Source organism: Solanum verrucosum, unplaced genomic scaffold (genome assembly GCF_900185275.1).
Source record: "Solanum verrucosum unplaced genomic scaffold, falcon-dt-bn FXZP01000594.1, whole genome shotgun sequence".
Classification (NCBI taxonomy): Eukaryota; Viridiplantae; Streptophyta; class Magnoliopsida; order Solanales; family Solanaceae; genus Solanum; species Solanum verrucosum.
In genome coordinates, this window is record NW_026020468.1 from 150,674 (window position 1) to 163,642 (window position 12,969).

Consider the following 12,969-nt stretch of genomic DNA (forward strand, 5'->3'; position numbering starts at 1 on the left):
AACATCAATCATAGCTTCATAATTTCTTCATAAATTCATACCCTTCTAGGGTTCATAGTCAAAATCATCTATCATGCATGGTTTCGTGTGGAATTGATTAGAAAATATGTAATTGAGTATAACAATCGTAAAAAGATCAAAATCGAACAATTGTATCCATACAAATAGAACCCACAAGGAATTGAATGAAAACCTAACTAATTTAGGAAAATTGAATTAGAGAACTAGAGAAATCTTTGGAACTCAATAAGTGAATGGAAATCATTGATGAACTCCAATATATCTTGAACTTGAAGCCCAAAACAATGTTAAAAAGAAAAAAAGAAACTTGATTTGGAAACCCTAGTTCCTTCCTCCTTGATCTTGAGAGAGAAGGCTTGAGAAGATTTTGGGAATTTTGGGGAATGAAAGGAAATGGGTGGATTTTAGGAGTAAAATTAGTTATATGGTTCCTTTTTAGGCAGTACGACATAGTATAAGAATTAGATGCATAGGAAAAGACCCAAATACCCTTAAAAGTTAACTTTTGGATAACCCAATGGTTGAAACCTATAGTTCGTAGGAATTCTTACTGACCGTACTAGTCAATCGTAGATTGAGTGACTGGGGTCGAAATCTTGGGTAATTACTACGAACCGACGAACTTTCTACAACCCATAGAATACCCTACGATCCATCATTTCATCTGGTAGGGTTAAGGTTTCAAATTAAATACTCTGAATCTTCCTACGGATCAGTTCTACAACCTGTCAAAATTTCTACCGCTCATCTTGTCAAGTCAAAGCTCCAACATCAGAGGCTAAATTTTTCCAACTCAAATCTGAGTTCTACGGTTCACTTTCTACAACCTTTAGGACTTCATATGGTCTATAGGTTGGACTCGTATAACACTACCTCAGCGAATTTCTGCAACTTTTCGTTTGAATTCGACTTTTCAACTTTCAAGATTTTATAATGTTATAAATTGGAAACTAGATCCATATATTTAATCTATGATGATCAACTTTGATTTAATTATAGTTAGAAAAAATTATATAACTAAGTAAATATAGATAGTATACCTACTCAACACATCTATTGTTTTAAAAAACATTATAATCCATTGAGGGTTACACTTTTTCTAAGATATTTCCCTATTTAGATACATTATTTTTATTATTGTTGCAAGATATATAGAGAATGTTTCGAACATTTGTTCTAATTTTAGTTTGAAATATAATACCGAAAGAAGTAAAAAAATTATATGAAAAGTTTAGAACAGATGAGAGAATTTTAGATATTATGAATGTATAGATGCACTGAATATATAAGTGCATATTTGATATTGAATATATGTATTTGGACTGTATCTTCTACTTTTTAAGTTTGTATTTATGTGTAGATACATTTGATACATCAGTGAACATTTGATAGTAGATATATGTATCTAGAATGTATCTTATTCTTTTAAGTATGTATCTATGCACAGATATATGGGATACATCGGTGTATATTGAATAGTGTATACATGTATCCGAGAACATTATATGATACTAAAAATTGATACATATATACTATGAAACAAATATAAATTCCTATAAAAAGAGTATAAAATGCATATACGCACAAATACAAATAGAAAAAGGAACCAGAGAAGCAAAAATTGAAGTGACAGAGATAAGAGGTGGGCAAAAGAGGAAGGAAAAAATGGTATATCCATCTTGAAACTAGAACACGTTACGTAAATAGTGAAAATATCAATTCATATAATAATCAGGGATATAATGTCATGATTTATGAAATTTCCTCTAATAATTAATCAGGATGCTTTTCCAAAAAATAAATGAATTGAGCCCATTTTTCTGTATTAGACGATCGAACAGCTCTGGGCCGTAATGTTCTCTATCTAATTCAAAGTTAGAAGTCCATAGTTAAAAAAATGGCAGACTAAGCTAAGGAATTTAAGTAAGGAAAAAGTAAGTTTATGCTCCATAGCAGTAAAATAACTTCAAACAAATACTCTTTTATAACTAACACCTTCAAAACTAGTTAATATCTCCTAATCAATATTTCTCACACCTATAACTACTTTCACGCACCTTTCCTTCTTTCAACAATTCAAAAAAGAAAAACTCTATTATCTTCCCCAATTCAAATCAACACTTGATTCCACTATATTTTATCATTTGACGAAATTGCTATTCGTCTACAGCATCATGAAAATTGAAATTCAGAGCAATAGTACATCAGTTTTGCCGTTGAGACACTACTAATAGAATCTACTTTCAATTAAGAACAATTAGTCACATAAATATCAAATAAACTCAAAATTGTTGCTTCTACAAATATCAAAATCAAGTATGTAATTGCACCGGAATTTCCGTCATTGAAAATATCTAATGTTATGGGCGTGAAAATCTACATTGAGTTGAAGAAGAAGAAGCCTGAAATTACTTATTATCCATACAATCACTATTTCACAAAGTCAATTTTCAATCCATAATGAGGAACTTCTAAATCCTCAATGATACCTTAATAGTAAATGACATACTTATATGGTATCATTAAGGAATGACTAGACATTCAGAAAAATTACACAAATATTGAATGATACCATCATAATACATATATCATATGATGGTATCATAAAGGTTTTTCTAAGTCATTCAATGGTACATGAATGATACTATTATAGTATATTCATATATTATCATGATATTAAAATGGTATAATTAAAGAACAACCACTATTTCACAAAGTCAATTCTCAATTCCTAATGAGGCATTCTAAAATACTCCATGATACCATAACAGTATATTGCATAACAGAAAATTGCACAAATAGTAAATGATACTATGATATATCTATTGTTTCATCAAGTCAATCTTTAATTCTTAATAAGACACTTCTAAAATCCTCAATGAATCCATAACAGACATTCAAAAAATTTATGATATCAAACAAACTAAAGGTAAATTGAATCTAGACTAGAAAGGGGACAAGCGGGATAATTATTTTGGGCCGACAGAACAAAAAAGAGCAACTTTCACATATAGCAAACATAAAAATTAAATTTGTATGCTATAGCTATAGTTTGTATAATTGCGCTCCATTGCAAACTTTATATTTGCTATGGAGCATCAAATTGTATAATTCGCTGGCTCCTCTTCAGATTTGTATAAATTGTTGTCAGCCTCTCATTTGTATAAATTGTTGGCAGCCTCTTAATTCAATTTTATGTGTTTTGTATATTTGCATAAAATTTAAATTTGTATACAATTGAATCGAAATAAAACGTTTCTATCAAATATCTCTCTCTCGCTTTAGACAAACATAAATTATACATTGTATTGTGTATAATCTGTGTTTGTATAAAGCGAGAAAGAGAGAAAGGCAAAAGAGAACTGGGCAGGGGAATATTTGTATTGTATAATTATAAGTGTATAGGACAAAGATATATGTATTCGCATGTGTATATACAATTTTCCTCTTAATTCAATTTTATGTGTTTGTATATCTGCATAAAATTTGAATTTGTATACAATTGAATCAAAATAAAACGTTTGTATATCAAATCTCTCTCTCGCTTTAGACAAACATAAATTATACATTGTATTTTGTATAATCTGTGTTTGTATAAAGCGAGAAAGAGAGAAAGGCAAAAGAAAACTGGGCAGGGGAATATTTGTATTGTATAATTATAAGTCTATAGGACGAAGATATATGTATTTGCATGTGTATATACAATTTTCTCTCGCTTTATATAAACAGAAACACAATTTATACATTTCTGTTTGTATAAAGCGAGAGAGGCGAGGGAGAGACTGGTGAGCAAGAGGGGAGAGTGGCATGCAAGAATTTCAAGGAGAGAGGCGACTGGCAACAGTTTGCTACGGGGCACAATTAAATCAAACTGTGGTTATAGCATTTAATTTGAATTAATAATTTGTAATTATATACAATTTTTCCTACAAAAAAATGAGTTAGTTAAAATGGACAACGGATAATTAATTTACTTTTTTGTGTCCAACAAAGACACTTTTCCCTTTTTAAGTAAAGAAAAGTCCACCAATGCCAGTTCCTTCATCAAAAATGGAGAATGGAATATTATGGGACAATTTCATATATATATATATATATATATATATATATATATATAATAAAGTAATTAGATTACAATAAACAAAATCATGTTATTCTTACATAGAAAAAGTTGCCCAGAATAGAAATAATGTGGCATTTAACCACGCAAAAATCATGGCTAATTGGGAGTAAAATCGTAGATAAAACTGCATTTTTTTAGTGAGCATCGCTACTATATACACGACTTCCAAGTAATTTCTCGCATTAAAAATTGAAAACACCATTATGGAGCAAATTTCTACCTCTTTCATACATGTGACAAAAAATTTCAACAAAAATAATTATCATATATATATATATATACAATACATATACATTATGTAAATAGATTATACAATGTACCAATATTGTATAGTTGTGTATGAATGTGTATATATGACATATAGTGTAAGTATCGATATGGTACAATAAAAAATGATTGCTTATATAAATAATGTATTTGTAGTGTATATATGATGTATAATTAAGTATCAATGATACAATAATACCATCTTTAGAAAATGAAAATTCTTTTAAGTTAGACAAAACTTATAGAAATGAGTATAGTTTAGGGAATAATAAAGTTCAGTAGCTATAATTAAGATAATTACTATTCGTAACTAACTTTTAATTGGCTATCCAACTGTATCTAAATGTATTCACTGTGTTTTGGTGGTTGTATTCTAGTACACATATGTTATTTTAAGAGTTGCTCCGAATATAAATGTAATATTTAATGCAGTGCATTAATTGTGTAGCAAAAAAAATCTTCTTCATTGATTCTATTGTATCACTAACTACTACCTGTACAACATTGATATATAATTTTGTTGTTGTTATATACTTTTTTTGTTGAATTATTGGTATGACATTGAGATAAATGCATTCTAGTGATGAATACACTATAGGAATACTCAAATACATTAATATAAAAGAAAAGACATAAAGTCACCACTGAAGTTGTCCCGGATTTTCAAAAAGACACTTTAACTTTGTGGGAGTCCTATTACCCCATAAAAGTATTGAATATTTTTGTAAAAGGACCATTTTGACTCATTTTCTCACTATGTTTGTGACCACGCACATGACGCGCGTGAAGGTCTGTTTTTGCTATCAAAAACCAATTGAAAAGTGTCACGTTTCAATTATTTTCTTTATTAATTATTTACCTCATCATCTATATTCATCATTTTTTTCAAATTGGAAAGTGCCACGTTTCAATTATTTTCTTTATTAATTATTTACCTCATCATCTATATTCATCATTTTTTCCAAATTGGGCTACAATTGCCTCAAATGTGTTGAACTTAGTTAATGGTAGAGCACGCAAAAACACTAGCACGAGCAAATATCATTAACACAAACTTGGGAAAAATCATTATTCACAAATAGAATCACAACATATATACTATCTATAATAGATGCTTTAACAGGGAATAACTCATTAAATTGAAACATCTCAAAAAAATTTCAAACAAGTAATACCGAGTTCAAATCTCCATTAACTAATCAAAAATAGTAACTTTAACGTAAAAAAAGTAACTAACAATTCAAATCTAATTAAGCGGTAAGAACAACTGCTCCACCATTTTCTTTAATCTTCTTCTCTGCGTTCTTCGACACCAACTTAGCCTTCACAACAACAGGCTATCCTGTAGGCAAACACCTTTGCCTAAAATCTTGAAGTACCCAAGCTGGGAAATCTCAATCAATGGAGCAGTACCCTTATTGGTAGTATCATTGTTCTTCTTCATCTCTTGAGGAAGGAGAGACCATAGAGTGTTGATGTTGACAGTGTGGCAATAAAATCAAAAGGGGTGAAAATCATGCGCAGCTTTATTGATGAGACAATGGGTCAAAATGATCTACTTACAAAGGTATATAATACTTTTGTGGGTAATATGACGCATGCAAAGTTAAGGTGCCTTTTCAAAAATTTGGGACAACTTTAATGGTGATTTTATGTCTTTTCTCTTAATATAAATATATAATGGTGAACAAAAATACACTCTGCTACATTGAAACAAATATATAATAGTGAACAAAAATACACCCAAATACATGATACAAATGTAAAATAAGCAACTAATAAGACTTGAATGCATTGATACAAATTTATAACAAGTTGCACGATACACAATATATTGATACAAAATGAACAATAAGGAATCTATACACTTTGATACATTTATACAAACGTGTAATTAATATCAAATACGAATAAATACATTTGATACAATAACATTGAACCAAATACACTCAAATGCATATACAATGCATATATATATGTACATTGATATATAAATAGAATGCATATATATGTGTGTTTGTTTCTTTGAAAAGTCCCAAAATTTGCACCAAAAAATTCTCAAATTCAAGATATGAACTCTTCGTAATATATTCAATCTTCTAAAATATCATCGATTAATTTTAGTAACAGTTTCATTAATTCATAATCTAAACTTAAGCTACAAAGCTTCTCTTATTGCTGATAATAAAGTTTTGAAAATCATCTTGATCCAATGATGGCGACGCTTTATCAGAGAAATGAACAAGAAGCAGTGTCATTAAGTTCAAATTTGAAAAGCATACAAAAGAATCACCCATGAAAGAAAAAAGAAGAAAAATAGTCTTGAAAGAGGGAAGAATATGTTAATTTAGAATTATACACTACTTTGAAGAGAGAAAAAAGGAAAGATAGATAATTAATAAAATACAATGCCTAAAATTAAGCCTAGAATAGTACAACTCAATTATCATTTGAATTAATATCCTTTTGAATTTAACCACTTGCAACATTTAAATAAGGTCATTTTACATAAACAATATAAATTATCCTTACAATTATCATTCATAGTAATATAATGTATTTTACCATTTGTATCATTTCTGGCTCTCTCTCCCCTCTTTTTCTCTTTTTTCCGTTTTTCTCTTTCTTTTCTTTTTTTTCGTTTTTCACTTTTTCTTTCTTTTTATTGTGTTTCTCTATCTCCCTCTCTCGTCCTCTTTTTTTTTCTCTGTTCATCTTTCTTTTTCTTTTATTCATATCAACGCATGTAGTAAATATATAACTAAAATATTTTTAATATAACTATAAGTATTATATTGAATTTCAAATATTTCGATACTATTTAAATTAATTTACATTTTTTGAATTTGTCGTAATGTATAATATCGAATTTGAATTGTATTATAACTATTGTTTATATTTATACAATTTTAACACAACTTTAATAAAGATTTCCAGAGCTTACCCCTTTTGTTTTTGGTAAATCACCACCACCAAACATCGAGTGTTTATGATTAAGATAGTTTTGATCCAACTTTAATACAACTTTTTTTAGGACTTCACCTAATATATAACTAAAACATTTTTAATAAAAAATATTATAAGTATTATATGTGAATTTTAAGCATTTCAGTACTATTTAAATTAGCTTACATTGTTAGAAATCTATTAGATTTATTCTACAATAACAATACAATTTCGATAGAAGCTTTTGACACACTTTTGTTAAGACTTCAATACAAGATACAACTTTAATAAAGATTTAAAGCTAATATTATATCATATATAGTAATAAAAATAATGTAACACTTCAAAAGTGATATTAATTAAATAAAATGCATTATTTATGTAAAAATTCCTTTAAATAATATTTTTTTATAATGATTATATATATATATACTAGAACGAACACAACAAGAAAAAATCAAGGTTGTAAAAAATTTATCGAAAAAATTGTAAATAAATTCAAAAATAGCGAAGTTACATAAAAATCAAAATCAAAATTTAAACTTATAAATGGAAAGCAGCAAATCAATTATTAATTACTAATATTAAAGCAAAGGAAAGCAGCGAATAAATCAATCAATATAATGAAGCAATGATTATTAAAGTGCACTATTTTAAAATAGCTTTAGAGTCGAGATTTAAATAATGAAAATCTAATCAAATTATTAAATATAAGAAAAGAGCAAATAAGCATTAAAACAAACATAAATACTCCCAACTACCTTAAATATACAACCTTCCATAAATTAAAGTAATTAATAGTTTGAAATTCTTTGAGAAAAGAGTTTCTCAACATGCTCAGTCTGAAGAGAATAAAAGTACAATTAATCGAAAGAGTGTAAACCAGAATTAAACTTGTAAGGGCAAAAGGAATATGACGCAAACTGCCATTTACTTGATTCGCATGGAACTTCGCAAAATACAGATTCACAGTATCTTATCATCAAACCAAATATAAGGAACAATAACTTAAAACCACACTTAACAGTATGGAACTTCTCACCTAAACCATATTAAAGAACTAATCTATAAAGGCCATAAACCATAGGCCTAATTCAGAGCTATCAAACTAATAACGGTCACCACCGCCATATCCACCACCACCGTAACCTCCGCCGCCACCACCTTCACGTCGGCCACCTCCGTAGCCGCCACCACCACCTCCTTCACGTCTGCCACCTCCATAGCCGCCACCGCCGCCACCTCCGTAGCCGCCACCTCCTCCGTAACCACCACCACCGCCTTCACGGCGTCTGCCACCACCGAAACCGCCACCACCACCACCACCTCCACTTCCGCGGGCCTGGGCTTCGTTAACAGTGATGCTACGGCCATCAAGTTCCGAACCGTTCATCCCTGAGATTGCTTCCTTCATGGACTTTTCATCCTTAAAGGTAACAAAGCCAAATCCTCTAGATCTACCAGTTTCTCGGTCGTTAATGATCTGAAAAAAAAATTCAAAAACAATTCAGATCTAATAGATCTACAAGGTGAAAAACAAAAATAGTAAAACTGAAACTTAAAACCGATCTATCTTTCTTCATCTCTTGACAAAAAGAGAAGGAAGACGGAACATACCGTCTTAAGGAATGGTATAACAGTATAAACAGAGTAACAGTAACAGATGAATCAAGTAAACCAGAGATAGAGATAGTAATCAGTAACAGAAGGTCATCAACGAAACCAAAAAATGGGCTCGGATCTGATTTCTGCTCTGCGACAAACGGACCTTCGAGTCGACTACTTCGCCGTAGGTAGAGAAAGCATCGGTAAGTGTTCGATCGGTGGTGGCCCATGCGAGCCCACCGACGAAGCAACTGTACTCAACTTCGGCAGCCATTAAACTAAACTGAGAAACTAGAGAAGAAAAACCCTAATGAAATTATCAGAAATGAGAGATGCGGTGAAAGTTAAGCAGAAAAGCCCATATTTTATAGGCGGCAGAGGCTATGGCGTCCATGGGCTTTTAAGTAATTGGGCTTAGGGTCTAAGATATTTTGCCAAAGAAAATGTCCAAATCATCCCTAAGTCATCACTTTTCTTTGACTAATATAAAAATAATTTGGTCATTGATTAGAGTTATACAGATTTTAATTATAATAAAAACTTCATGAATAAGCCATAAAATAAGCCACTCCTTATCTTTGACTAAGGAAGATGTGATCGTTAACTAGAGTTATGCAGATTTTAATAATTAAAAAAAATTATAAGAATTAAGGCATAAAATAAGTTAATGTGGTGTTTTTCTATGTTAAATATTACTCCTATTTATTTACTTTTCAATTTTTTCAAATTATCTTTTATATTTTAAATCTAAATAGTCTTTAGAAAATGAGGAATTCATATTTTGGCTATTTCTTCATTATTACTTTTACTTGGCGAGCGGACGTGTACAATACGTGTTAATAGACTAATTAAAAATAGGGATAAGATTCTGAAAAATACTTCAACTTTGGTCGGATTTGTTGTTGCGATACTAAACTTTCATGAGGACCTATTACCTCCCTAGACTATTTAATACCATATTTTAAACATATATATTTGTCCACGTGGACATAAAAAATAATACAAAATTATAAATAGTAATGTATCCACGTGGGCACATATATACCTTTAAAATACACTATTAAATAATTCAGGGAGTAAAAAATACGGTATTAAATAATCTAGGGAGGTAATAGATCATCATGAAAGTTTAGTATCGTAACAGTAAATCCGACGAAAGTTGGGGATATTTTTCATACCCTTATCCCTTAAAAATATAAAAATTAAGGTGAGAATGTTAATAAGATCAGATGTATAATCATAACCAAGTGGGATAAAGAAATATTAACACCTTACCTTCTAATAAAATACATCTAGATTCACCTTCATTTTTCATTTAATAATGAGATGAATGGTATTGATTCTTATAAACTATAAATTTTTTGAGGGGGGGAAAAGAAGAAGAATATCAAATTATGGGTAAAAACATGCTCAAATTACGTATAGTTAAAAATGACAAAATGAAGGACTTTCATAAAAGAAAATGAATTAAGCGTCTGAATCTAAAATTTAATTCAGTATCATACTTATTGATAAAATAAATATTACTTTCAAATTTTTAGTTTGAGTTTTTACCATTTTGAAATTTCAAAAGTCAAACCAATATTCACGTACGAATCAAAATATATTGAAGAATCCTCTTTTAAATTAATTAAATTAAAAATATATATAGGTTAATTATTACGATTATTTTTCTATAAAAATATATCATACTATTAAATAACTCATATAAGCAAAAACAATTAATGCACAATATTTAGTAGGATTTAAAAATGGAAAAAATTACTTGAATTGGTACCTTTTAATAAATAATTATTGATTTTAGCGATACTTTTTATTTATTACCATTTATAGCAATACATAGAAAAATCTGCAATATATATTAAAAGTGAATTATGTATGCAATATATGTATTATAACTATTTTTTATATATATTATTATGCTTGTTTAGTAAGAAATTGACACTTGGTATTATAAGTGTATTAAAATGGATAAATGTATATCCATCAATAAAACTTGTATTATATGTGAATAATAAATTGCTCTTTATAATATGTGTTAACACCCAATTTTGGACCTCCACAATATATATTAATCATCTAGTTTCTTCAATTTCGAACGATTTGAAATAATTAGCTTTATAACATTCAAAATATTTTTCAAGTTATTTTAAAGTAATTTTAGTCGCTTTTATAATTTTGAAGTAATATATATTTTTATATATAATTAGTATATTTTATAAATATTTCAAAAATCATCTCAAAAAGATTTTAATTTTAGTAAGTATTTTATTAAATTAGTTTAGTTTAAATTATGATTGTAATTTTGAATCATTAGTTTACAATTAAGTTAATTATTTTATTTCGTTAAGATTAAAAAGCTCTTTAACTAATTAATATTAATTCGTCTTATTTAGGGTTTAGCTGAATTTGTTAATTTAACTCAATTTAGCTATTTCTTAAACTCCAAGATCTGACCCATCTTTGACCTCACCTTAAACCCATTTAGAAACCAAAGTTGGGTCATTCATTCAAAATTCCAGCAGCCCACTTCTTCAGCTTTCCAGTTCCAGCAGCCCAATCCCTATTATTCTCCAGACCCATCCAAATCCCAACCCACTCTTTCTATTCCCAATTCCCCTAACCCGACCCAATTCTTTTACTCCCAAAAGAGACCAAGTAACGTGACTAACAACACAGTAGCAGCTCACTATAACGTTCACAACAAACAAGGCAGCGTGTACAATTTCCAGAAACAATAACGACGTCTTCACGCCAATAGACGAAAAGCAGCGGCAGGTTCACGGTGTGAGCAAGACGCGTGCTCAGTAGCAATTTTGTTCTCGTCTTCTTCGCGTCCCTCACCGATAGTACTGTTCCAGCCGTGATTTTCAGCAAAAGGTATCTGATGTAGCAGCGTAGAACCGTCCTTGGGGATGTGAGATAGCTCCACGTCGCGCCCAAGGACATTGGAACCGATCTGAGGCGTCCATATCCCCTTTCATCTTCCGCAATTGGTTGAAATTCCAGTAAAATGGTGTTTCCCTTGAATTGTGAAAGGATTGGGAGTTTGAATTTCGAATTGGTCCCTTGTCTTATTCAGTTTTCACCTGTTTCCCCCCAAAAGATTGGAACACTAATTTTACCTATAAATACTCTCTTCCTCTTAATTGAAAAAGGTTGGATTTTTCTAGGAACAATCACTTTTATACTCAAGAAATTTTAGACGTTTTTCTCTAATCCTAAGTTGTGAGAAAATTTTTGTTCGAGTTTGGTTTGCTTTACTTGGTTGGCTGCACGAGATTAAACTCGTGTTTGAGGTCATGGAAGCTTGCTGCTCCTCTGCTCGTTATTCCCCGTTTGCTGTCCCGGAAAAAGTGAATCTTCTTTTAAATTTTAACTCGTTTTGGATTGATGTTTTTTTTTGTGAACTGAAGTGGCCTATTGATTCTTCTTCTTCGTCCTCGATTGTTTCTGTCCCTCGTGATTTGTTGTTGATGGTTTAATGAAAGTTTTTTGTTTGGTTTTAAATGGGGTGTTTTAGTTGATTAGTGTATGAAGTGTATCTTTCGTGTGAGTTAATCATCTTTAAACATATATGGAAATTGTGAATAGAACCATGAGTTTATTGATTTTGTCTTATGAGGTTCAAATGTCATTTGTTTGCTGCTGGATTTGTTAGTGAAGTATTTCGAGAGTTATCATGTTTGATCTTAAGAACTGGTTATTTGAGGTTTTGATCTAAATAAGTATGTGTGGTCAACGTGTATTTTGAAACTGTTTTCTACCCTAAAAATTGCTACTCTTCTCGTTTATTTTTCAAGTTTTCATGGCTACATTTTGTTTAGTTTTCAAACTATTTTATTCGTCTTAGTCTATTTTAATTTTTTGTGAATCTGCATTATTGCTTCGCACTCGACGTCTTATTCTTCATTCTCTCATCTTAAGTTGGATGAATGAACTAAGATGCCAAATATTTGGAGTTCAAGTGTTGTGTTTGCGATTGTTTGAAGTTCATATGTTGCATT

General features: G+C 30.0%; 1 protein-coding gene across 1 annotated transcript; it reads right to left on the reverse strand.

The window, feature by feature from the left end:
• Nucleotides 1-8,271: 8,271 nt before the first annotated feature.
• On the reverse strand, nucleotides 8,272-9,354 carry LOC125808989 (glycine-rich RNA-binding protein GRP1A-like). Its single transcript, XM_049488669.1, has 2 exons — nucleotides 9,126-9,354; nucleotides 8,272-8,840 (listed from the first exon to the last, which is right to left on the reverse strand). The coding sequence occupies exons 1-2, from the start codon at nucleotides 9,234-9,236 to the stop codon at nucleotides 8,466-8,468; spliced, it is 486 nt and encodes a 161-aa protein (XP_049344626.1). The 5' UTR covers nucleotides 9,237-9,354; the 3' UTR covers nucleotides 8,272-8,465.
• Between the last annotated feature and the right edge of the window lie 3,615 nt (nucleotides 9,355-12,969).

Excerpts from the sequence above, each read along its gene's own strand:
- LOC125808989 (XM_049488669.1), bottom strand. The coding sequence starts at position 9,236 with ATGGCTGCCGAAGTTGAGTACAGTTGCTTCGTCGGTGGGCTCGCATGG. Across the intron at positions 8,841-9,125 it reads GCGAAGTAGTCGACTCGAAG|ATCATTAACGACCGAGAAAC; the intron begins GTCCGTTTGTCG and ends TTTTTTTTTCAG.